The sequence below is a fragment of the Salvelinus namaycush genome, unplaced genomic scaffold (assembly GCF_016432855.1).
Source record: "Salvelinus namaycush isolate Seneca unplaced genomic scaffold, SaNama_1.0 Scaffold787, whole genome shotgun sequence".
Lineage (NCBI taxonomy): Eukaryota > Metazoa > Chordata > Actinopteri > Salmoniformes > Salmonidae > Salvelinus > Salvelinus namaycush.
In genome coordinates, this window is record NW_024061516.1 from 25,267 (window position 1) to 50,000 (window position 24,734).

The 24,734-nt window shown below is 43.1% G+C and overlaps 1 protein-coding gene across 1 annotated transcript in view; it reads left to right on the forward strand.

Annotated features, from left to right (window-relative positions):
* The window catches only part of LOC120042817 (developmentally-regulated GTP-binding protein 2-like), a 34,327-nt gene that overhangs the window by 3,148 nt on the left and 6,445 nt on the right, over positions 1 to 24,734 (forward strand). Inside the window, exons 2-4 of the mRNA XM_038987627.1 lie at positions 14,756 to 14,828; positions 22,352 to 22,442; positions 23,591 to 23,688. Coding sequence (XP_038843555.1) covers positions 14,756 to 14,828; positions 22,352 to 22,442; positions 23,591 to 23,688 — 262 coding nt within the window. The remainder of the gene's footprint in view (positions 1 to 14,755; positions 14,829 to 22,351; positions 22,443 to 23,590; positions 23,689 to 24,734) is intronic.

Consider the following 24,734-nt stretch of genomic DNA (forward strand, 5'->3'; position numbering starts at 1 on the left):
GTCCGTCCGTCCGTCCGTCCGACCGACCCACAGTCCCACAGTCCCACAACAGGAACATCATTAGATGTTGATCAATAACCTTGGCTGAGACCTGAAGATTTTAGTTAGCTCCCCACACTAATGCCTAGGCTTTAGCTCAACTCAGTTTACAGTTTGTTTAGTAACTGTTATGCTTGTATTTTATAAAGTATCAACACCACTATTGTATCAGCATATATTTGATTTAGTTTACTGTGTATAATTTAGTAGTAGACTGCAGTATTTATAAATCCAGTTTGAGTCACTGTTAAATCTACGGAAGTGTGTGTGTGTGTTATTTAGAGCTTAACTACAGTCCTGTTTGAAAGTGGCAGCCATCAGCTTGTCTGATAACAAGAGAAGTGACACTCTTTTTAAATCATCCTATATTTTCTAGCCTGCAGGCTATCAGACAGATTCCTTATTTAGACCCTGTCTGCAGGCTATCAGACAGATTCCTTATTTAGACCCTGTCTGCAGGCTATCAGACAGATTCCTTATTTAGACCCTGTCTGCAGGCTATCAGACAGATTCCTTATTTAGACCCTGTCTACAGGCTATCAGACAGATTCCTTATTTAGACCCTGTCTGCAGGCTATCAGACAGATTCCTTATTTAGACCCTGTCTGCAGGCTATCAGACAGATTCCTTATTTAGACCCTGCCTGCAGGCTATCAGACAGATTCCTTATTTAGACCCTGTCTGCAGGCTATCGGACAGATTCCTTATTTAGACCCTGTCTGCAACCCACGTTAACACCACGCAGGAATAACATTTGACCTCTAGCTGGTCTGCGCTCACCTGATCAATAACCTTGTCTGAGACCTGAAGGTTGGATTTAGCTCCCCCATACTAAGCCCTTGGATTTAGCTCCCCCATTCTAAGGCCTTGGATTTAGCTCCCCCATTTTAAGGCCTTGGATGTAGCTCCCCCATACTAAGGCCTTGGATTTAGCTCCCCCATACTAAGGCCTTGGATTTAGCTCCCCCATTTTAAGGCCTTGGATGTAGCTCCCCCATACTAAGGCCTTGGATTTAGCTCCCCCATACTAAGGCCTTGGATTTAGCTCCCCCATACTAAGGCCTTGGATTTAGCTCCCCCATTCTAAGGCCTTGGAGTTAGCTCCCCCATACTAAGGCCTTGGATTTAGCTCCCCCGTTCTAAGGCCTTGGATTTAGCTCAGCGGGCTCTAATTGTCTGTGTCCATCCTCCTGTAGTTTATTTCCTGTCAATTGGTGTTGACATGCAGGGCACTCCTCCCAAACAGACACTCTGCTGCCTCCTGCTGGACTAACCTGATCATTACAGAGACATTTATCTTCTATGGTGATGTAGTGGTAGAGACCATTTACCACTAACCCCCCCCCCCCCCCCCCCCCCGCTGTCTGTTGTTGAGGGTGAGATGTCAGAGGTAATGGGTCAGAAGCAGGGATTAAAGGTCCAATGTAGCTGTTTTATCTCAATATCAAATCATTTCTGGGTAACAATTAACTACCTGGTTGTGATTGTTTTCAATTAAAATGGTAATAAAAAAATGGCTTCTTAGCAAAGAGCAATTTCTCAAGCAAGAATTTTGCTTGGACTGTCATGGAGTTGTCTGAGTGGGGAGGTGACAAATGAGAACTAGCTGTTGTTGACAGAGGTTTGGATCTCTCTTTCTTATTGGTCTATTAACTAATGATGTCACCAGGAAGGCCAAAACTCTATCCAACCAAAACAGGCTGAAATTTCAGGCTGTCTTTTCAAAACAGCTCGGACACTAAAAGGGCCTTATCATCATTTCACAGTATTAGTCCAACCGCGTAGTGGGAAAAGAGTGTTTGTCTGTTATGGGAACATTATGCAACATTGTCATGTTGAAACAGGAAAGGGCCTTCCCCAAACTGTTGCCACAAAGTTGAAGCACAGAATCATCTAGAATGTCAGTGTATGCTGTAGCATTTAGATTTCCCTTCACTGGAACTAAGGGGCTCGAACCATGAAAAACAGCCCCAGACCATTATTCCTCCTCCACCAAACTTTACAGTTGGAACTATGCATTGGGGCAGGTAGCGTTCTCCTAGCATCCGCCAAACCCAGATTCGTCCGTTGTAGCAGTTTTTGCCTAGGAGATCTTAGTCGTACAATTTTCCGTCTAAGATGTTTGATGCAGTATTTCTCAAGTGAAAAAAAATGTGCATGAAAATGAGTCGTCTCTCGTGGAATGACAACAAAACACTTAATTGAATAATCCCTACTGTTGACGGATGACAGTAGGGATGACAGCAAAACACTTAATTGAATAATCCCTACTGTTGACCAATGACCGACGAAGGAGCGTAGACTTCGGCTATCGAAATCAATCTTGCCTCAAGAAAGAATGTTGTGTGCACGAACAGCTGGAGAAAAAAAAACCATTGCCAAAGACCAAAACGTCACAAAATGTCGTCGTAATAAATGCACGAACTGTTCCGAACTGTTTCTGATGTGAAGCCTTTGTGGTAATTGGTTTGCTATAACATTTAGTTTGAAGTGACCGAGGATTTGGTTTCTGAATCATCCTGCTAACACTTCCATTGTTTCACTAGCAGCGATGCTAATGCTGTTAAACAAGTAAAACAAATGTAAAAAAAATAAGCCATATTTTTTGTCGTTGTCTCTCAGGATCAATGGATGAATCACTTTTTGTCAATACAATTAAGTATATTTCAAATTGTGGTGTACCGCCCCTTTAAATGCAGTCGTTTTTACCACATAACTTTACAAAATGTGTATTTACTTCAGAATTTAAAAACAACAACTAAATGATAGTACAATCAAATGATGGTAAATCATCTTTAGTTCTTACGTGGATTGTACTTTGGAAAAAGGTTGCACATTTTATTTAAGCAACCAAATGGTTCTTTTTTTATTTCGGATAACATTATTTACATGTCGAATTATGTTTTGATAAGAATTAAGTTGATATTTTGCTGTAATTGTTGCTTTTTCCAATAGTATCTTGTTGTTAGTGGAGCTTGGCGTTAACAGCAGGTTGTTGTCTGTATTGAAAGGTCTCTGTACTCCTGTATTGTGATTAGGCCTTTTAAAGGCTTACAGGGAACCTGACCCCGTCTCTGTTTAAAAAGAGCCTGTTTTCCAACATGGCCGCTGTTCCTCACTGGCCAGGCTTTGCTACCTGTCAGAGCTCCATATATCCATCACTACCTACCTACACGGGCTAGCCTTTATGGCTGTCTGTCTGCCTGGAAGGTCAACTGAACTAATGGCTGATTTTATTCATCACTACTATTAGATCAGGAGATGAAGTCAGTTGAGTTGGGACAACTTGAGGGCTAGGGTTATAACTCTATGGCACACGGTATTTAGGTCTGTCCCTAAACAACACACATTGTAGCCCACCGAGAGTCGTCTGTTCTTTCCACCAGTCGATTGGGTCTTATGTGCACGACAAGAGCTGAGTTGAAGGATGAATTTTTAGTAGCGCTGTGAACAGGCATAAAAGTTGGTCTAATTTACTTGAAACGAACGTCTACTGAAGTCGTTGTCTTTCTTGGCTGTTGACATTGTTTTGTTCACAAGCTGGGTTGTATTTAAATGTTTGCGTTTCAACTGCTAGCTAGTGAAGAGAAGCAACGCGGATACTCGTCAGACTCTCACCGGAACAAACATGAGCCGCGTTACCACGGTAACCTCCCGCTCTTAAAGGGGCAGGCGACTTTTTACAGGTCACATTAAATTTAACAATATACCACATTACTTCTTATTAGTTAATACATGTATTGTTTTAGAAACATTACAATTCATGCTCATCTGTTTTTGTGTGTGTTTTGTTGGTGTAATTTTAGCGGGGGGAAAATTTTAGTGGGTGGTAGATTTTTAAATCTACCTGCCACAGTGACTGGTGATCCAAAACATTTATTTTAAGCCCTGATATACACAATAAAAATCAATTATATGCACTGAGCTTGTCTGATGCTTTAAGCGCACTGTTTGATGTAAAAAATGAAGACACACAAATGACTTAAGAGGGAGCCCGACAGCAATTAAATTTGGGTCGGGCTTAGACTTGTCACGAGAAAACAAAGACGTCTCTCTCCTCCCTGCTGTAGCAAGCAGGCACCACAATACAGCAATAGTGTTTATCACGCTGTCCCTGGTGCTGAAGCTTCTACATCATTACAGCCATTTCTACTTTCTTTTCTTGTTGTTTCTCTGACAGAAAAGTTTGGTTACTGAAAACAAAAACCATTCCCTTTTTCCCTCAACCCCTTGCTCTCTTCACGTGAAACATGTATTGCATCGCATTCACGTGACCAATAGGGTCTGACCCTATAGACTATCATAATCACAGCAATTCATTTGTTATAACCAACTCGGGAACACATTGAAAGCAAAATGGAGGACGTGAAAGACAAAAGTCAGATGTGTGACGTAGTTGTGGAAACTACTGGCGATGAAGAAAAAGCAGGAGGAGGAGGAGCTGCAGGACTATTATGACACGGGTGCTTTTAGATTTCAATGTCCATGTTTGTAAACAACACTAATTCAATTATAAGTTTACCAGAGAGTCTGTTCTAGAACACTGAATCAATTATCGGTGTACCAGAGAGTCTGTTCTAGAACACTAATTCAATTATAAGTTTACCAGAGAGTCTGTTCTAGAACACCAATTCAATTATAAGTGTACCAGAGAGTCTGTTCTAGAACACTAATTCAATTATCAGTGTATCAGAGAGTCTGTTCTAGAACACTAAGTCAATTATAAGTTTACCAGAGAGTCTGTTCTAGAACACGAATTCAATTATAAGTGTACTAGAGAGTCTGTTCTAGAACACTAATTCAATTATACGTTTACCAGAGAGTCTGTTCTAGAACACTAATTCAATTATAAGTATACTAGAGAGTCTGTTCTAGAACACTAATTCAATTATACGTTTACCAGAGAGTCTGTTCTAGAACACTAATTCAATTATAAGTATACTAGAGAGTCTGTTCTAGAACACTAATTCAATTATACGTTTACCAGAGAGTCTGTTCTAGAACACTAATTCAATTATAAGTTTACCAGAGAGTCTGTTCTAGAACACTAATTCAGTTATAAGTGTACCGGAGAGTCTGTTCTAGAACACTAATTCAATTATAAGTTTACCAGAGAGTCTGTTCTAGAACACTAAATCAATTACCGGTGTACCAGAGAGTCTGTTCTAGAACACTAATTCAATTATAAGTTTACCAAAGTGTCTGTTCTAGAACACTAATTCAATTATAAGTTTACCAGAGAGTCTGTTCTGGAACACTAATTCAATTAGAAGTTTACCAGAGAGTCTGTTCTAGAACACTAATTCAATTATAACTGTACCAGAGAGTCTGTTCTAGAACACTAATTCAATTATCAGTTTACTAGAGAGTCTGTTCTAGAACACTAATTCAATTATAAGTTTACCAGAGAGTCTTTTCTAGAACACTAATTCAATTATAAGTTTACCAGAGAGTCTGTTCTAGAACACTAATTCAATTAGAAGTTTACCAGAGAGTCTGTTCTAGAACACTAATTCAATTATCAGGGTATCAGAGAGTCTGTTCTAGAACACTAATTCAATTATAACTGTACCAGAGAGTCAGTTCTAGAACACTAATTCAATTATCAGTGTACCAGAGTCTGTTCTAGAACACTAATTCAATTATCGGTGTACCAGAGTCTGTTCTAGAACACTAATTAAATTATAAGTGTACCAGAGAGTCTGTTCTAGAACACTAATTCAATTATAAGTGTACTAGAGAGTCTGTTCTAGAACACTAATTCAGTTATAAGTTTACCAGAGAGTCTGTTCTAGAACACTAATTCAGTTATAAGTGTACCGGAGAGTCTGTTCTAGAACACTAATTCAATTATAAGTTTACCAGAGAGTCTGTTCTAGAACACTGAATCAATTATCGGTGTACCAGAGAGTCTGTTCTAGAACACTAATTCAATTATAAGTTTACCAAAGAGTCTGTTCTAGAACACTAATTCAATTATAAGTGTACCAGAGAGTCTGTTCTAGAACACTAATTCAATTATAAGTTTACCAGAGAGTCTGTTCTAGAACACTAATTCAATTATAAGTTTACCAGAGAGTCTGTTCTAGAACACCAATTAAATTATCGGTGTATCAGAGAGTCTGTTCTAGAACACTAATTAAATTATCTGTGTGCCAGAGAGTCTGTTCTAGAACACTAATTCAATTAGAAGTTTACCAGAGAGTCTGTTCTAGAACACTAATTCAATTATCGGTGTACCAGAGAGTCTGTTCTAGAACACTAATTCAATTATAAGTTTACCAGAGAGTCTGTTCTAGAACACTAATTCAATTATAAGTTTACCAGAGAGTCTGTTCTAGAACACTAATTAAATTATCGGTGTGCCAGAGAGTCTGTTCTAGAACACTAATTAAATTATCAGTGTGCCAGAGAATCTGTTCTAGAACACTAACTTAATTATCAGTGTGCCAGAGAATCTGTTCTAGAACACTAATTAAATTATCAGTGTGCCAGAGAGTCTGTTCTAGAACACTAATTAAATTATCAGTGTGCCAGAGAGTCTGTTCTAGAACACTAACTTAATTATCAGTGTGCCAGAGAGTCTGTTCTAGAACACTAATTCAATTAGAAGTTTACCAGAGAGTCTGTTCTAGAACACTAATTAAATTATCAGTGTGCCAGAGAGTCTGTTCTAGAACACTAATTCAATTAGAAGTTTACTAGAGAGTCTGTTCTAACGAGGGAACAGCCTTTATTACAGCAAAGACTTAAAACAGTTGCATGCATTTGTGAATGTAATTGCCGACATGGAACAGTTTATTTATTTTTTAGGTAAATTATTCAAGTCTCCCATTGTTATTTAATTTTAAAACTAAAATGCTTTGATTTAGCCTATGGCTCAGAACGAAGGACATACCAAGAGTGGCTACCTTGAAGAATCTAAAATCTAAAATATATTTGGATTTGTTTAACACTTTTTTGGTTACTACCTGATTCCATATGTGTTATTTCATAATTTTGATCTCTTCACTATTATTCTACAATGTAGAAAGTAGTAAAATATAGAAAAACCCTTGAATGAGTAGGTGTCCAAAGGTTTGACTGGTACTGTAAGTATTCACACCCTTTGCTATGAAACTCGAAATTGAGCTCAGGTACATCCTGTTTCCATTGACCATCCTTGATATGTTTCTACAACTTGATTGAGAAAGGGGGATACCTAGTCAGTTGTAAAGGGGGATACCTAGTCAGTTGTAAAGGGGGATACCTAGTCAGTTGTAAAGGGGGGATACCTAGTCAGTTGTAAAGGGGGGATACCTAGTCAGTTGTAAAGGGGGGATACCTAGTCAGTTGTAAAGGGGGGATACCTAGTCAGTTGTAAAGGGGGGATACCTAGTCAGTTGTAAAGGGGGGATACCTAGTCAGTTGTAAAGGGGGATACCTAGTCAGTTGTAAAGGGGGATACCTAGTCAGTTGTAAAGGGGGATACCTAGTCAGTTGTAAAGGGGGATACCTAGTCAGTTGTAAAGGGGGATACCTAGTAAGTTGTAAAGGGGGATACCTAGTAAGTTGTAAAGGGGGATACCTAGTCAGTTGTAAAGGGGGGATAACTAGTCAGTTGTAAAGGGGGATACCTAGTCAGTTGTAAAGGGGGATACCTAGTCAGTTGTAAAGGGGGGATACCTAGTCAGTTGTAAAGGGGGATACCTAGTCAGTTGTAAAGGGGAATACCTAGTCAGTTGTAAAGGGGGATACCTAGTCAGTTGTAAAGGGGGATACCTAGTCAGTTGTAAAGGGGGATACCTAGTCAGTTGTAAAGGGGGATACCTAGTCAGTTGTAAAGGGGGATACCTAGTCAGTTGTAAAGGGGGATACCTAGTCAGTTGTAAAGGGGGATACCTAGTCAGTTGTAAAGGGGGATACCTAGTCAGTTGTAAAGGGGGATACCTAGTCAGTTGTAAAGGGGGATACCTAGTCAGTTGTAAAGGGGGATACCTAGTCAGTTGTAAAGGGGGATACCTAGTCAGTTGTAAAGGGGGATACCTAGTCAGTTGTAAAGGGGGGATACCTAGTCAGTTGTAAAGGGGGGATAACTAGTCAGTTGTAAAGGGGGATACCTAGTCAGTTGTAAAGGGGGATACCTAGTCAGTTGTAAAGGGGGATACCTAGTCAGTTGTAAAGGGGGATACCTAGTCAGTTGTAAAGGGGGATACCTAGTCAGTTGTAAAGGGGGATACCTAGTCAGTTGTTAAGGGGGGATACCTAGTCAGTTGTAAAGGGGGATACCTAGTCAGTTGTAAAGGGGGATACCTAGTCAGTTGTAAAGGGGGATACCTAGTCAGTTGTAAAGGGGGGATACCTAGTCAGTTGTAAAGGGGGGATAACTAGTCAGTTGTAAAGGGGGATACCTAGTCAGTTGTAAAGGGGGATACCTAGTCAGTTGTAAAGGGGGATACCTAGTCAGTTGTAAAGGGGGATACCTAGTCAGTTGTAAAGGGGGATACCTAGTCAGTTGTAAAGGGGGATACCTAGTCAGTTGTAAAGGGGGATACCTAGTCAGTTGTAAAGGGGGATACCTAGTCAGTTGTAAAGGGGGATACCTAGTCAGTTGTAAAGGGGGATACCTAGTCAGTTGTAAAGGGGGATACCTAGTCAGTTGTAAAAGGGGATACCTAGTCAGTTGTACATCTGAATGCATTCAACTGAAATGTGTCTTCTGCATTTAACCCAAATCCTCTGAATCAGAGAGGTGTGGGGGGGCTGCCTTAAATCGACATCCACAGCGCCCGAGGAACAGCCTTGCTCAGGGGCAGAACGACAGATTTTTACGTTGTTAGCTCAGGGATTCAATCCAGCAACCTTTTGGTTACTGGCCCAACACTCTAACCACTAGGCTACCGATTGAGTCCACCTGTGGTAAGTTCAATTGATTGGACATGATTTGGAAAAGCACACACCTGTTTATATAAGATCCCACAGTTGACAGTACACGTCAGAGCAAAAACCAAGCCATGAGGTTGAAGGAATTGTCCATAGAGCTCTGAGACAGGATTGTGTCGAGGCACAGATCTGGGGAAAGGTACCAAAAAATGTCTGTAGGTTTGAAGGTCCCCAAGAACACAGTGGCCTCCATCATTCTTGAATGGAAGACGTTTGGAACCACCAAGACTCTTCCTAGAGCTGGTTGCCCGACCAAACTGAGTAATCGGGGGGAAAAGGGTCTTTGTCAAGGAGGTGGCCAAGAACCCGATGGTAACTCTGACAGACCTTCTCTGTGGAGATGGGAGAACCTTCCAGAAGGACAACCATCTCTGCAGTACTCCACCAATCAGGCCTTTATGGTAGAGTGACCAGACAGAAGCCACTCCTCAGTAAAAGGCACATGACAGCCCGCTTGGAGTTTGCCAATAGGCACCTAAAGACTCTCAGCCCATGATAAACAAGATTCTCTGGTCTGATGAAACCAATGCCAAGCGTCATGTCTGGAGGAAACCTGGCACCATCCCTACGGTGAAGCATGGTGATTGCAGCATCATGCTGTGGGGATGTTTTTCAGCGGCAGGGACTGGGAGACTAGTCAGGATCGAGGGAAAGATGAACGGAGAAAATTACAGAGAGATCCTTGATGAAAACCTGCTCCAGAGTGCTCAGGACCTCAGACTGGGGTGAAGGTTCACCTTCCAACAGGACAATGACCCTAAGTCTCTGAATGGCCTTAAGTGGCCCAGCCAGAGCGCAGACTTGAACCCGATCGAACATCTGTGGAAAGACCTGAAAATAGCTGTGCAACAACGCTCCCCATCCAACCTGACAGAGCTTGAGAGGATCTGCAGAGAAGAATGGGAGAAACTCCCCAAATACAGGTGTGCCAAGCTTGTAGCGTCATACTTGATGTAATCACTGCCAAAGGTGCTTCAACAAAATACTAATTAAAGGGTCTGAATACTTATGTAAATGTGATATTTCAGGTTTTTATTTTTAATAAATGTGCAAAAATTCCTAAACCTGTTTTTGCTTTGTCATTATGGGGTATTGTGATGTCATTATGGGGTATTGTGATGTCATTATGGGGTATTATGTGTAGATTGATGAGGAAAAAATACAATTGAATCCATTTTAGAATAAGGCTGTAACGTAACAAAATGTGACTTGTTTCAGATGACTAGATGTATGTTGCACATCTACTTCACATTTGAACGTACACATTTATTTTTTATCAAAATGCTTTTTTTGGGGGGCAGAAATGACTTCTGGAACATGTGAACTTTAATGTGCTGTAATAACAAACCTGTATTCCATCCGTAAATACGAAATAAAACATTTAAAATTACAAACCTAGTTGAATTAGCCACGTAAAAAGACAGAAACCTTCCCGTGAAGGATGCCATGATTGGTTTAGATCAGGTATTCCCAAACTGAGGTAGCAATGCCGATGGGGGTACGCCAAATAAAAATGTGATTCCATTTTTTAATTTTTTAATTTTTTAATTCTTATTTTCAAACAGTACATTTAGATTTTCCAACAGGGCTATACATTTGGGTGAGGTTTTTTCTCCTCGCCTGAGTAGCCTCCTTTCATTGCCAAAAATAAAATTAAACCATCTAGTGTTCAGCGAAATAACAGCACAATGTCAAATACAGGTAGCCTAGTCAAATAATTAACATCCAATCACATTAACCGTTACTCTCTCGCAGGAATTCCACTAACGGTCCGTATGGAGCCTAACATAGCTGCTTCTCATGTAGGTATCTGTACTGATGGCGCAAAAGCCACGACAGGGAGACATAGTGGAGTGGTAACGCGCGTGCAAGCAGTTGCTCCCGACGCCACTTGGGTACACTGCAGCATCCACCGAGAGGCTCTCGCTGCCGACGCCACTTGGGTTCACTGCAGCATCCACCGAGAGGCTCTCGCTGCCGACGCCACTTGGATTCACTGCAGCATCCACCGAGAGGCTCTCGCTGCCGACGCCACTTGGGTACACTGCAGCATCCACCGAGAGGCTCTCGCTGCCGACGCCACTTGGGTACACTGCAGCATCCACCGAGAGGCTCTTGCTGCCAAAGGAATGCCTGACAGCTTGAAAGACGTTTTGGACACTACAGTGAAAATGGTTAACTTTGTTAAAGCAAGGCCCCTAAACTCTTGTGTATTTTCTGCATTATGCAATGATATGGGCAGCGACCATGTAACGCTTTTACAACAAACTGGTTAATAAGGGGCAAAGTATTGACAAATTTTTTTAAATTGAGAGACGAGCTTAAAGTTTTCTTTACTGACCATAATTTTTACTTGTCTGATCGCTTGCATGATGACGAGTTTCTCACACGACTGGCCTATCTGGGTGATGTTTTTTCTCTCCTGAATGATCTGAATCTAGGATTACAGGGACTCTCCGCAACTATATTCAATGTGCGGGACAAAATTGAGGCTATGATTAAGAAGATGGAGCTCTTCTCTGTCTGCATTAACAAGGACAACACACAGGTCTTTCCATCATTGTATGATTTTTTGTGTGTAAATGAACTCAAGCTTACGGACAATGTCAAATGTGATATAGCGAAGCACCTGAGTGAGTTGGGTGCGCAATTACGCAGGTACTTTCCCAAAACGGATGACACAAACAACTGGATTCGTTATCCCTTTCATGCCCTGCCTCCAGTCCACTTACTGATATCTCAATCCAAATGTATTTATAAAGCCCTTCGTACATCAGCTGATATCTCAAAGTGCTGTACAGAAACCCAGCCTAAAACCCCCAAAACAGCAAGCAATGCAGGTGTAGAAGCACGGTGGCTAGGAAAAACTCCCTAGAAAGGCCAAAACCTAGGAGGAAACCTAGAGAGGAACCAGGCTATGAGGGGTGGCCAGTCCTCTTCTGGCTGTGCCGGGTGGAGATTATAACAGAACATGGCTAAGATGTTAAAATGTTCATAAATGACCAGCAGGGTCGAATAATAATAATCACAGTGGATGTCGAGGGTGCAGCAAGTCAGCACCTCAGGAGTAAATGTCAGTTGGCTTTTCATAGCCGATCATTAAGAGTATCTCTACCGCTCCTGCGGTCTCTAGAGAGTTGAAAACAGCAGGTCTGGGACAGGTAGCACGTCCGGTGGACAGGTCAGGGTTCCATAGCCGCAGGCAGAACAGTTGAAACTGGAGCAGCAGCACGGCCAGGAGGATTGGGGACAGCAAGGAGTCATCAGGCCAGGTAGTCCTGAGGCATGGTCCTCCGAGGGAGAGAAAGAAAGAGAGAGAGAGAGTTAGAGAGAGCATACTTAAATTCACACAGGACACCGTATAAGACAGGAGAAATACTCCATATATAACACACTGGCCCTAGCCCCCCGACACATAAACTACTGCACCATAAATACTGGAGGCTGAGACAGGAGTGGTCGGGAGACACTGTGGCCCTGTCCGACAATACCCCTGGACAGGGCCAAACAGGCAGGATATAGTGTGTTCTGGCTCCCCAGGTTAGTTAGTTAGTGTGTTGTGTCTCCCCAGGTTAGTTAGTTAGTGTGTTCGGTTAGTTAGTTAGTGTGTTCTGTCTCCCCAGGTTAGTTAGTTAGTTAGTTAGTGTGGTTAGTTAGTTAGTGTGTTCTGTCTCCCCAGGTTAGTTAGTTAGTGTGGTTGGTTAGTTAGTTAGTGTGTTCTGTCTCCTCAGGTTAGTTAGTTAGTGTGGTTGGTTAGTTAGTTAGTGTGTTCTGTCTCCCCAGGTTAGTTAGTTAGTTAGTGTGGTTGGTTAGTTAGTTAGTGTGTTCTGTCTCCCCAGGTTAGTTAGTTAGTTAGTGTGGTTTGTTAGTTAGTTAGTGTGTTCTGTCTCCCCAGGTTAGTTAGTTAGTGTGGTTGGTTAGTTAGTTAGTGTGTTCTGTCTCCCCAGGTTAGTTAGTTAGTGTGTTCTGTCTCCCCAGGTTAGTTAGTTAGTGTGTTCGGTTAGTTAGTTAGTGTGTTCTGTCTCCCCAGGTTAGTTAGTTAGTGTGTTCTGTCTCCCCAGGTTAGTTAGTTAGTGTGTTCGGTTAGTTAGTTAGTGTGTTCTGTCTCCCCAGGTTAGTTAGTTAGTGTGGTTGGTTAGTTAGTTAGTTAGTGTGTTCTGTCTCCCCAGGTTAGTTAGTTAGTGTGTTCGGTTAGTTAGTTAGTGTGTTCTGTCTCCCCAGGTTAGTTAGTTAGTTAGTGTGTTGTGTCTCCTCAGGAAACTCCTGGAGAAAGAGTTGGAGTCCGTCGTTAGTTAGTTAGTTAGTGTGTTGTGTCTCCCCAGGTTAGTTAGTTAGTGTGGTTGGTTAGTTAGTTAGTGTGTTCTGTCTCCCCAGGTTAGTTAGTTAGTGTGTTCTGTCTCCCCAGGTTAGTTAGTTAGTTAGTTAGTTAGTGTGTTGTGTCTCCTCAGGAAACTCCTGGAGAAAGAGTTGGAGTCCGTTAGTTAGTTAGTGTGTTCGGTTAGTTAGTTAGTGTGTTGTGTCTCCCCAGGTTAGTTAGTTAGTTAGTTAGTGTGTTGTGTCCCCTCAGGAAACTCCTGGAGAAAGAGTTGGAGTCCGTCGTCCGTTAGTTAGTTAGTGTGTTCTGTCTCCCCAGGTTAGTTAGTTAGTTAGTGTGTTGTGTCTCCCCAGGTTAGTTAGTTAGTTAGTTAGTTAGTTAGTTAGTTAGTTAGTGTGTTGTGTCTCCTCAGGAAACTCCTGGAGAAAGAGTTGGAGTCCGTCGTTAGTTAGTTAGTGTGGTTAGTTAGTGTGTTGTGTCTCCCCAGGTTAGTTAGTTAGTTAGTTAGTTAGTTAGTTAGTTAGTTAGTGTGTTCTGTCTCCTCAGGAAACTCCTGGAGAAAGAGTTGGAGTCCGTCGTTAGTTAGTGTGTTCTGTCTCCCCAAGTTAGTTAGTTAGTGTGTTGTGTCTCCCCAGGTTAGTTAGTTAGTTAGTTAGTTAGTTAGTTAGTTAGTTAGTTAGTGTGTTCTGTCTCCTCAGGAAACTCCTGGAGAAAGAGTTGGAGTCCGTCGTTAGTTAGTTAGTGTGGTTAGTTAGTGTGTTGTGTCTCCCCAGGTTAGTTAGTTAGTTAGTTAGTGTGTTGTGTCTCCTCAGGAAACTCCTGGAGAAAGAGTTGGTTAGTTAGTTAGTGTGTTCTGTCTCCCCAGGTTAGTTAGTTAGTTAGTTAGTTAGTTAGTTAGTTAGTGTGTTGTGTCTCCTCAGGAAACTCCTGGAGAAAGAGTTGGAGTCCGTCGTTAGTTAGTTAGTGTGTTCTGTCTCCCCAGGTTAGTTAGTTAGTTAGTTAGTTAGTTAGTGTGTTGTGTCTCCCCAGGTTAGTTAGTTAGTTAGTTAGTGTGTTCTGTCTCCTCAGGAAACTCCTGGAGAAAGAGTTGGAGTCCGTTAGTTAGTTAGTGTGTTCTGTCTCCCCAAGTTAGTTAGTTAGTGTGTTCTGTCTCCCCAGGTTAGTTAGTTAGTTGGTTAGTTAGTTAGTGTGTTCTGTCTCCCCAGGTTAGTTAGTTAGTTGGTTAGTTAGTTAGTGTGTTGTGTCTCCTCAGGAAACTCCTGGAGAAAGAGTTGGAGTCCGTCGTTGGTTAGTTAGTTAGTTGGTTAGTTAGTGTGTTCTGTCTCCTCAGGAAACTCCTGGAGAAAGAGTTGGAGTCCGTCGTTAGTTAGTTAGTGTGTTGTGTCTCCTCAGGTTAGTTAGTTAGTTAGTGTGTTCTGTCTCCCCAGGTTAGTTAGTTAGTGTGGTTGGTTAGTTAGTTAGTGTGTTGTGTCTCCTCAGGAAACTCCTGGAGAAAGAGTTGGAGTCCGTCGGCATCAGACTCAACCGCTCCAAACCCAACATCTATTTTAAGGTCAGTTTCTCCATCACATTATGTTATATATTTAACCTTTAACCTTTTATTTATCAAGTCATTTAAGAACAAATTATTCATTACAATGACGGCTACCCCGGCCAAACCAGGACGACGCTGTGCATCGCCCTATGAGACTCCCAATCACGGCCGGATGTGATACAGCCTGGACTCGAACCAGGGACTGTAGTGACGCCTCTTGCACTGAGATGCAGTGTCTCAGACCGCTGCCCCACTCGGGAGCCCATGTGTATATGGATACCCTTCTAATGAGTGGATTCTTTTTCAGCCACACCCGCTGCTGATAAGTGGATAGAATCCAGCACACAGCCATGCAATCTCCATAGACAAACATCGGCAGTAGAACGGCCTTACTGAAGAGCTCAGTGACTTTCAACAAGGCACCGTCATAGGATGCCACCTTTCCAACAAGTCAGTTCTTCACATTTCTGCCCTGCTAGAGTTGCCCTGGTCAACTGTAAGTGCTGTTATTGTGAAGTGGAAACGTCTAGGAGCAACAACGGCTCAGCCGCAAAGTGGTAGACCGCACAAGCTTACAGAACGGGACCGGCGAGTTCTGAAACGCGTAAAAATCATCTTTCCTTGGTTGCAAAAGTTTCTTACCGAGTTCCAAACTGCCTCTGGAAGCAACATCGTTGGGAGCTTCATGAAATGGGTTTCCATGGCCGAGCAGCCGCACACAAGCCTAAGATCACCATGCGCAATGCCAAGCGTCGACTGGAGTGGTGTAAAGCTTGCAGCCATTGGACTCTGGAGCAGTGGAAACGTGTTCTCTGGAGTGATGAATCACGCTTCACCATCTGGCAGTCTGACGGACGAATCTGGGTTTGGCGGATGCCAGGAGAACGCTACCTGCCCCAATGCATAGTGCCAACTGTAAAGTTTGGTGGAGGAGGAATAATGGTCTGGGGCTGTTTTTCATGGTTCGAGCCCCTTAGTTCCAGTGAAGGGAAATCTTAACACTACAGTATAAAATGACATTCTAGACGATTCTGTGCTGCAAACTTTGTGGCAACTGTTTGGGGAAGGCCCTTTCCTGTTTCAGCATGACAATGGCCCCCGCGCACAAAGTGAGGTCCATACAGAAACGGTTTGTCGATCTGTGTGGAAGAACTTGACTGGTCTGCACAGAGCCCTGACCTCAACCCCATCGAACACCTTTGGGATGAATTGGAACGCCGACTGCGAGCCAGGCCTAATCGCCCAACATCAGTGCCCGACCTCACTAAATGCTCTTGTGGCTGAATGGAAGCAAGTCCCCACAGCAATGTTCCAACATCTAGTGGAAAGCCTTCCCAGAAGAGTGGAGGCTGTTATAGCAGCAATATTCCAACATCTAGTGGAAAGCCTTCCCAGAAGAGTGGAGGCTGTTATAGCAGCAATGTTCCTACATCTAGTGGAAAGCCTTCCCAGAAGAGTGGAGGCTGTTATAGCAGCAATGTTCCAACATCTAGTGGAAAGCCTTCCCAGAAGAGTGGAGGCTGTTATAGCAGCAATATTCCAACATCTAGTGGAAAGCCTTCCCAGAAGAGTGGAGGCTGTTATAGCAGCAATGTTCCAACATCTAGTGGAAAGCCTTCCCAGAAGAGTGGAGGCTGTTATAGCAGCAATATTCCAACATCTAGTGGAAAGCCTTCCCAGAAGAGTGGAGGCTGTTATAGCAGCAATGTTCCTACATCTAGTGGAAAGCCTTCCCAGAAGAGTGGAGGCTGTTATAGCAGCAATGTTCCAACATCTAGTGGAAAGCCTTCCCAGAAGAGTGGAGGCTGTTATAGCAGCAATATTCCAACATCTAGTGGAAAGCCTTCCCAGAAGAGTGGAGGCTGTTATAGCAGCAATGTTCCAACATCTAGTGGAAAGCCTTCCCAGAAGAGTGGAGGCTGTTATAGCAGCAAGGTTCCAACATCTAGTGGAAAGCCTTCCCAGAAGAGTGGAGGCTGTTATAGCAGCAATGTTCCAACATCTAGTGGAAAGCCTTCCCAGAAGAGTGGAGGCTGTTATAGCAGCAATGTTCCAACATCTAGTGGAAAGCCTTCCCAGAAGAGTGGAGGCTGTTATAGCAGCAATGTTCCAACATCTAGTGGAAAGCCTTCCCAGAAGAGTGGAAAATGTTATAGCAGCAATGTAACAACATCTAGTGGAAAGCCTTCCCAGAAGAGTGGAGGCTGTTATAGCAGCAATGTTCCAACATCTAGTGGAAAGCCTTCCCAGAAGAGAGGAGGCTGTTATAGCAGACATCTAGTGGAAAGCCTTCCCAGAAGAGAGGAGGCTGTTATAGCAGACATCTAGTGGAAAGCCTTCCCAGAAGAGAGGAGGCTGTTATAGCAGACATCTAGTGGAAAGCCTTCCCAGAAGAGAGGAGGCTGTTATAGCAGCAATGTTCCAACATCTAGAGGAAAGCCTTCCCAGAAGAGTGGAGGCTGTTATAGCAGCAATATTCCAACATCTAGTGGAAAGCCTTCCCAGAAGAGTGGAGGCTGTTATAGCAGCAATGTTCCTACATCTAGTGGAAAGCCTTCCCAGAAGAGTGGAGGCTGTTATAGCAGCAATGTTCCAACATCTAGTGGAAAGCCTTCCCAGAAGAGTGGAGGCTGTTATAGCAGCAATGTTCCAACATCTAGTGGAAAGCCTTCCCAGAAGAGTGGAGGCTGTTATAGCAGCAAGGTTCCAACATCTAGTGGAAAGCCTTCCCAGAAGAGTGGAGGCTGTTATAGCAGCAATGTTCCAACATCTAGTGGAAAGCCTTCCCAGAAGAGTGGAGGCTGTTATAGCAGCAATGTTCCAACATCTAGTGGAAAGCCTTCCCAGAAGAGTGGAAAATGTTATAGCAGCAATGTAACAACATCTAGTGGAAAGCCTTCCCAGAAGAGTGGAGGCTGTTATAGCAGCAATGTTCCAACATCTAGTGGAAAGCCTTCCCAGAAGAGAGGAGGCTGTTATAGCAGACATCTAGTGGAAAGCCTTCCCAGAAGAGAGGAGTCTGTTATAGCAGACATCTAGTGGAAAGCCTTCCCAGAAGAGAGGAGGCTGTTATAGCAGACATCTAGTGGAAAGCCTTCCCAGAAGAGAGGAGGCTGTTATAGCAGCAATGTTCCAACATCTAGAGGAAAGCCTTCCCAGAAGAGTGGAGGCTGTTATAGCAGCAATGTTCCAACATCTAGTGGAAAGCCTTCCCAGAAGAGTGGAGGCTGTTATAGCAGCAATGTTCCATCATCTAGTGGAAAGCCTTCCCAGAAGAGTGGAGGCTGTTATAGCAGCAATGTTCCAACATCTAGTGGAAAGCCTTCCCAGAAGAGTGGAGGCTGTTATAGCAGCAATGTTCCAACATCTAGTGGAAAGCCTTCCCATAAGAGTGGAGGCTGTTATAGCAGCAATGTTCCAACATCTAGTGGAAAGCCTTCCCAGAAGAGTGGAGGCTGTTATAGCAGCAAGGTTCCAACATCTAGTGGAAAGCCTTCCCAGAAGAGTGGAGGCTGTTATAACAGCAATGTTCCAACATCTAGTGGAAAGCCTTCCCAGAAGAGTGGAGGCTGTTATAGCAGGAATGTTCCAACATCTAGTGGAAAGCCTTCCCAGAAGAGTGGAGGCTGTTATAGCAGCAATGTTCCAACATCTAGTGGAAAGCCTTCCCTGAAGAGTGGAGGCTGTTATAGCAGCAATGTTCCAACATCTAGTGGAAAGCCTTCCCAGAAGAGTGGAGGCTGTTATAGCAGCAATGTTCCAACATCTAGTGGAAAGCCTTCCCAGAAGAGTGGAGGCTGTTATAGCAGCAATGTTCCAACATCTAGTGGAAAGCCTTCCCAGAAGAGTGGAGGCTGTTATAGCAGCAATGTTCCAACATCTAGTGGAAAGCCTTCCCAGAAGAGTGGAGGCTGTTATAGCAGCAAAGTTCCAACATCTAGTGGAAAGCCTTCCCAGAAGAGTGGAGGCTGTTATAGCAGCAATGTTCCAACATCTAGTGGAAAGCCTTCCCAGAAGAGTGGAGGCTGTTATAGCAGCAAAGTTCCAACATCTAGTGGAAAGCCTTCCCAGAAGAGTGGAGGCTGTTATAGCAGCAATGTTCCAACATCTAGTGGAAAGCCTTCCCAGAAGAGAGGAGGCTGTTATAGCAGACATCTAGTGGAAAGCCTTCCCAGAAGAGAGGAGGCTGTTATAGCAGACATCTAGTGGAAAGCCTTCCCAGAAGAGAGGAGGCTGTTATAGCAGACATCTAGTGGAAAGCCTTCCCAGAAGAGAGGAGGCTGTTATAGCAGCAATGTTCCAACATCTAGAGGAAAGCCTTCCCAGAAGAGTGGAGGCTGTTATAGCAGCAATGTTCCAACATCTAGTGGAAAGCCTTCCCAGAAGAGTGGAGGCTGTTATAGCAGCAATGTTCCATCATCTAGTGGAAAGCCTTCCCAGAAGAGTGGAGGCTGTTATAGCAGCAATGTTCCAACATCTAGTGGAAAGCCTTCCCAGAAGAGTGGAGGCTGTTATAGCAGCAATGTTCCAACATCTAGTGGAAAGCCTTCCCATAAGAGTGGAGGCTGTTATAGCAGCAATGTTCCAACATCTAGTGGAAAGCCTTCCCAGAAGAGTGGAGGCTGTTATAGCAGCAAGGTTCCAACATCTAGTGGAAAGCCTTCCCAGAAGAGTGGAGGCTGTTATAACAGCAATGTTCCAACATCTAGTGGAAAGCCTTCCCAGAAGAGTGGAGGCTGTTATAGCAGGAATGTTCCAACATCTAGTGGAAAGCCTTCCCAGAAGAGTGGAGGCTGTTATAGCAGCAATGTTCCAACATCTAGTGGAAAGCCTTCCCTGAAGAGTGGAGGCTGTTATAGCAGCAATGTTCCAACATCTAGTGGAAAGCCTTCCCAGAAGAGTGGAGGCTGTTATAGCAGCAATGTTCCAACATCTAGTGGAAAGCCTTCCCAGAAGAGTGGAGGCTGTTATAGCAGCAATGTTCCAACATCTAGTGGAAAGCCTTCCCAGAAGAGTGGAGGCTGTTATAGCAGCAATGTTCCAACATCTAGTGGAAAGCCTTCCCAGAAGAGTGGAGGCTGTTATAGCAGCAATGTTCCAACATCTAGTGGAAAGCCTTCCCAGAAGAGTGGAGGCTGTTATAGCAGCAATGTTCCAACATCTAGTGGAAAGCCTTCCCAGAAGAGTGGAGGTTGTTATAGCAGCAATGTTCCAACATCTAGTGGAAAGCCTTCCCAGAAGAGTGGAGGCTGTTATAGCAGCAAAGGGGGGACCAACTCCATATTAATGACTTCCCAGAAGAGTGGAGGCTGTTATAGCAGCAAGGGGGGACCAACTCCATATTAATGACTTCCCAGAAGAGTGGAGGCTGTTGTAGCAGCAAAGGGGGGGACCAACTCCATATTAATGACTTCCCAGAAGAGTGGAGGCTGTTATAGCAGCAAAGGGGGGGACCAACTCCATATTAATGACTTCCCAGAAGAGTGGAGGCTGTTATAGCAGCAAAGGGGGGACCAACTCCATATTAATGACTTCCCAGAAGAGTGGAGGCTGTTATAGCAGCAAGGGGGGGACCAACTCCATATTAATGACTTCCCAGAAGAGTGGAGGCTGTTACAGCAGTAAAGGGGGGACCAATTACATATTAAAGCCTTCCCAGAAGAGTGGAGGCTGTTACAGCAGTAAAGGGGGGACCAACTCCATATTAAAGCCTTCCCAGAAGAGTGGAGGCTGTTATAGCAGCAAAGGGGGACCAACTCCATATTAATGACTTCCCAGAAGAGTAGAGGCTGTTATAGCAGCAAGGGGGGGTCCAACTCCATATTAATGACTTCCCAGAATAGTGGAGGCTGTTACAGCAGTAAAGGGGGGACCAACTCCATATTAATGACTTCCCAGAATAGTGGAGGCTGTTACAGCAGTAAAGGGGGGACCAACTCCATATTAATGACTTCCCAGAAGAGTGGAGGCTGTTATAGCAGCAAAGGGGGGACCAACTCCATATTAATGACTTCCCAGAAGAGTGGAGGCTGTTATAGCAGCAAGGGGGGGACCAACTCCATATTAATGACTTCCCAGAAGAGTGGAGGCTGTTACAGCAGTAAAGGGGGGACCAACTCCATATTAAAGCCTTCCCAGAAGAGTGGAGGCTGTTACAGCAGTAAAGGGGGGACCAACTCCATATTAATGACTTCCCAGAAGAGTGGAGGCTGTTATAGCAGCAAAGGGGGGACCAACTCCATATTAATGACTTCCCAGAAGAGTGGAGGCTGTTATAGCAGCAAAGGGGGGACCAACTCCATATTAATGACTTCCCAGAAGAGTGGAGGCTGTTATAGCAGCAAAGGGGGGACCAACTCCATATTAATGACTTCCCAGAAGAGTGGAGGCTGTTATAGCAGCAAAGGGGGGTCCAACTCCATATTAATGACTTCCCAGAAGAGTGGAGGCTGTTATAGCAGCAAAGGGGGGACCAACTCCATATTAATGACTTCCCAGAAGAGTGGAGGCTGTTATGGCAGCAAGGGGGGATCCAACTCCATATTAATGACTTCCCAGAAGAGTGGAGGCTGTTATGGCAGCAAAGGGGGGGACCAACTCCATATTAATGCCCATGATTTTGGAATGAGATGTTGGACAAGCAGGTGTCCACATACTGTTGGTCATGTAGTGTATGTATGATGCTAGTATTTATGTATGATGCTAGTATTCAAACAGCGTGTATGATGGTAGTATGTATGTATGTATGTATGTATGTATGTATGTATGTATGTATGTATGTATGTATGTATGTATGTATGTATGTATGTATGTATGTATGTATGATGGTAGTATGTATGTATGTATGATGCTAGCGTGCTTGTATGTATGTATGATGCTAGTATGTATGTGTGATGCTAGTATGTATGTATGATGGTAGTATGTATGTATGATGCTAGTATGTATGTATGATGCTAGTATGTATGTATGATGCTAGTATGTATGTATGATGCTAGTATGTATGTATGATGCTAGTATGTATGTGTGATGCTAGTATGTATGCGTGATGCTAGTATGCATGTATGATGCTAGTATGTATGTGTGATGCTAGTATGTATGTATGATGCTAGTATGTATGTATGATGCTAGTATGTATGTATGATGCTAGTATGTATGTATGTATGATGCTAGTATGTATGTATGATGCTAGTATGTATGTATGTATGATGCTAGTATGTATGTATGTATGATGCTAGTATGTATGTATGTATGATGCTAGTATGTATGTATGATGCTAGTATGTATGTATGTATGATGCTAGTATGTATGTATGTATGTATGATGCTAGTATGTATGTATGATGCTAGTATGTATGTATGATGCTAGTATGTATGATGCTAGTATGTATGTATGATGCTAGTATGTATGTATGATGCTAGTATGTATGTATGATGCTAGTATGATGCTAGTATGTATGTATGATGCTAGTATGTATATATGATGCTAGTATGTATGTATGATGCTAGTATGTAGTGTTGTGACAACTGTGTGTTTGTGTTCAGCCCAAGAAAGGCGGAGGTCTGTCCTATAACTCCATGGTGCCTCTGACTATGTGTTCTGAGAAACTGGTGCAGCTCATCCTCCACGAATACAGTATCCTTCTACAGACACAATACCAACCACAGACACAATACCAGCACCAACCACAGACACAATACCAACTACAGACACAATACCACTACTAACTACAGACACCATACCAACTACAGACACAACACCACCACCAACTACAGACACAATACCAACTACAGACACAATACCAGCACCAACCACAGCCACAATACCAACTACAGACACAATACCAGCACCAACTACAGACACAATACCAGCACCAACCACAGACACAATACCAGCACCAACTACAGACACAATACCAGCACCAACTACAGACACAATACCAGCACCAACTACAGACACAATACCAGCACCAACCACAGACACAATACCAGCACCGACTACAGACACAACCTTAACTTAACCTTAACTACAGACAGAACCTTAACGGATCACCTCAGAACTGTCGGTAGAACCTTAACGGACCACCTCATAACTGTAGGTAGAACCTTAACGGACCCCCTCATAACTGTAGGTAGAACCTTAACGATCCACCTCAGAACAGTAGGTAGAACCTTAACGGACCACCTCATAACTGTAGGTAGAACCTTAACGGACCACGTCAGAACAGTAGTTAGAACCTTAACGGACCACCTCAGAACAGTAGGTAGAACCTTAACGGACCACCTCAGAACAGTAGGTAGAACCTTAACGGACCACCTCAGAACAGTAGGTAGAACCTTAACGGACCACCTCAGAACAGTAGGTAGAACCTTAACGGACCACCTCAGAACAGTAGGTAGAACCTTAACGATGCACCTCAGAACAGTAGGTAGAACCTTAACGATGCACCTCAGAACAGTAGGTAGAACCTTAACGATGCACCTCGGAACAGTAGGTAGAACCTTAACGGACCACCTCGGAACAGTAGGTAGAACCTTAGCGATCCACCTCAGAACAGTAGGTAGAACCTTAACGGTCCACCTCAGAACAGTAGGTAGAACCTTAACGGTCCACCTCAGAACAGTAGGTAGAACCTTAACGGACCACCTCAGAACAGTAGGTAGAACCTTAACGATGCACCTCAGAACAGTAGGTAGAACCTTAACGATGCACCTCAGAACAGTAGGTAGAACCTTAGCGATCCACCTCAGAACAGTAGGTAGAACCTTAACGATGCACCTCAGAAATCTTCAATGCGGAGGTTCTGTTCCGAGAAGACAGCACTCCTGATGACTTCATCGACGTCATTGTTGGGAACCGAGTTTACATGCCCTGTTTATACGTACGTACCTGTTCTATGATCTAGCTCTATGTTTATACGTACGTACCTGTTCTATGATCTAGCTCTATGTTTATACCTACGTACCTGTTCTATGATCTAGCTCTGTTTATACGTACATACCTGATCTGTGATCTAGCTCTATGTTTATTCGTACGTACCTGTTCTATGATCTAGCTCTATGTTTATACGTACGTACCTGTTCTATGATCTAGCTCTATGTTTATACCTACGTACCTGTTCTATGATCTAGCTCTGTTTATACGTACATACCTGATCTATGATTTAGCTCTATGTTTATACTTACGTACCTGATCTATGATCTAGCTCTATGTTTATACGTACCTGTTCTATGATCTAGCTCAATGTCTATACGTACCTGATCTATGATCTAGCTCTATGTTTATACGTACCTGATCTATGATCTAGCTCTGGTTATGCGTACCTGATCTATGGTCTAGCTCTATGTTTATACGTACCTGATCTATGATCCAGCTCTATGTTTATACGTACCTGATCTATGATCTAGCTCTATGTTTATACATACGTACCTGATCTATGATCTAGCTCTATGTTTATACATACGTACCTGATCTATGATCTAGCTCTAGGTTTATACATACGTACCTGATCTATGATCTAGCTCTGTTTATACGTACCTGATCTATGATCTAGCTCTATGTTTATACGTACCTGATCTATGATCTAGCTCTATGTTTATACGTACCTGATCTATGATCTAGCTCTATGTTTATACGTACTGATCTATGATCTAGCTCTATGTTTATACGTACCTGATCTATGATCTAGCTCTATGTTAATACGTACCTGATCTATGATCTAGCTCTATGTTTATACATACGTACCTGATCTATGATCTAGCTCTATGTTTATACGTACCTGATCTATGATCTAGTTCTATGTTTATACGTACCTGATCTATGATCTAGCTCTATGTTAATACGTACCTGATCTATATCTGTACCAGACCAATGAATATATAGTTGTGTGTGTGTGTGTGTGTGTGTGTGTGTGTGTGTGTGTGTGTG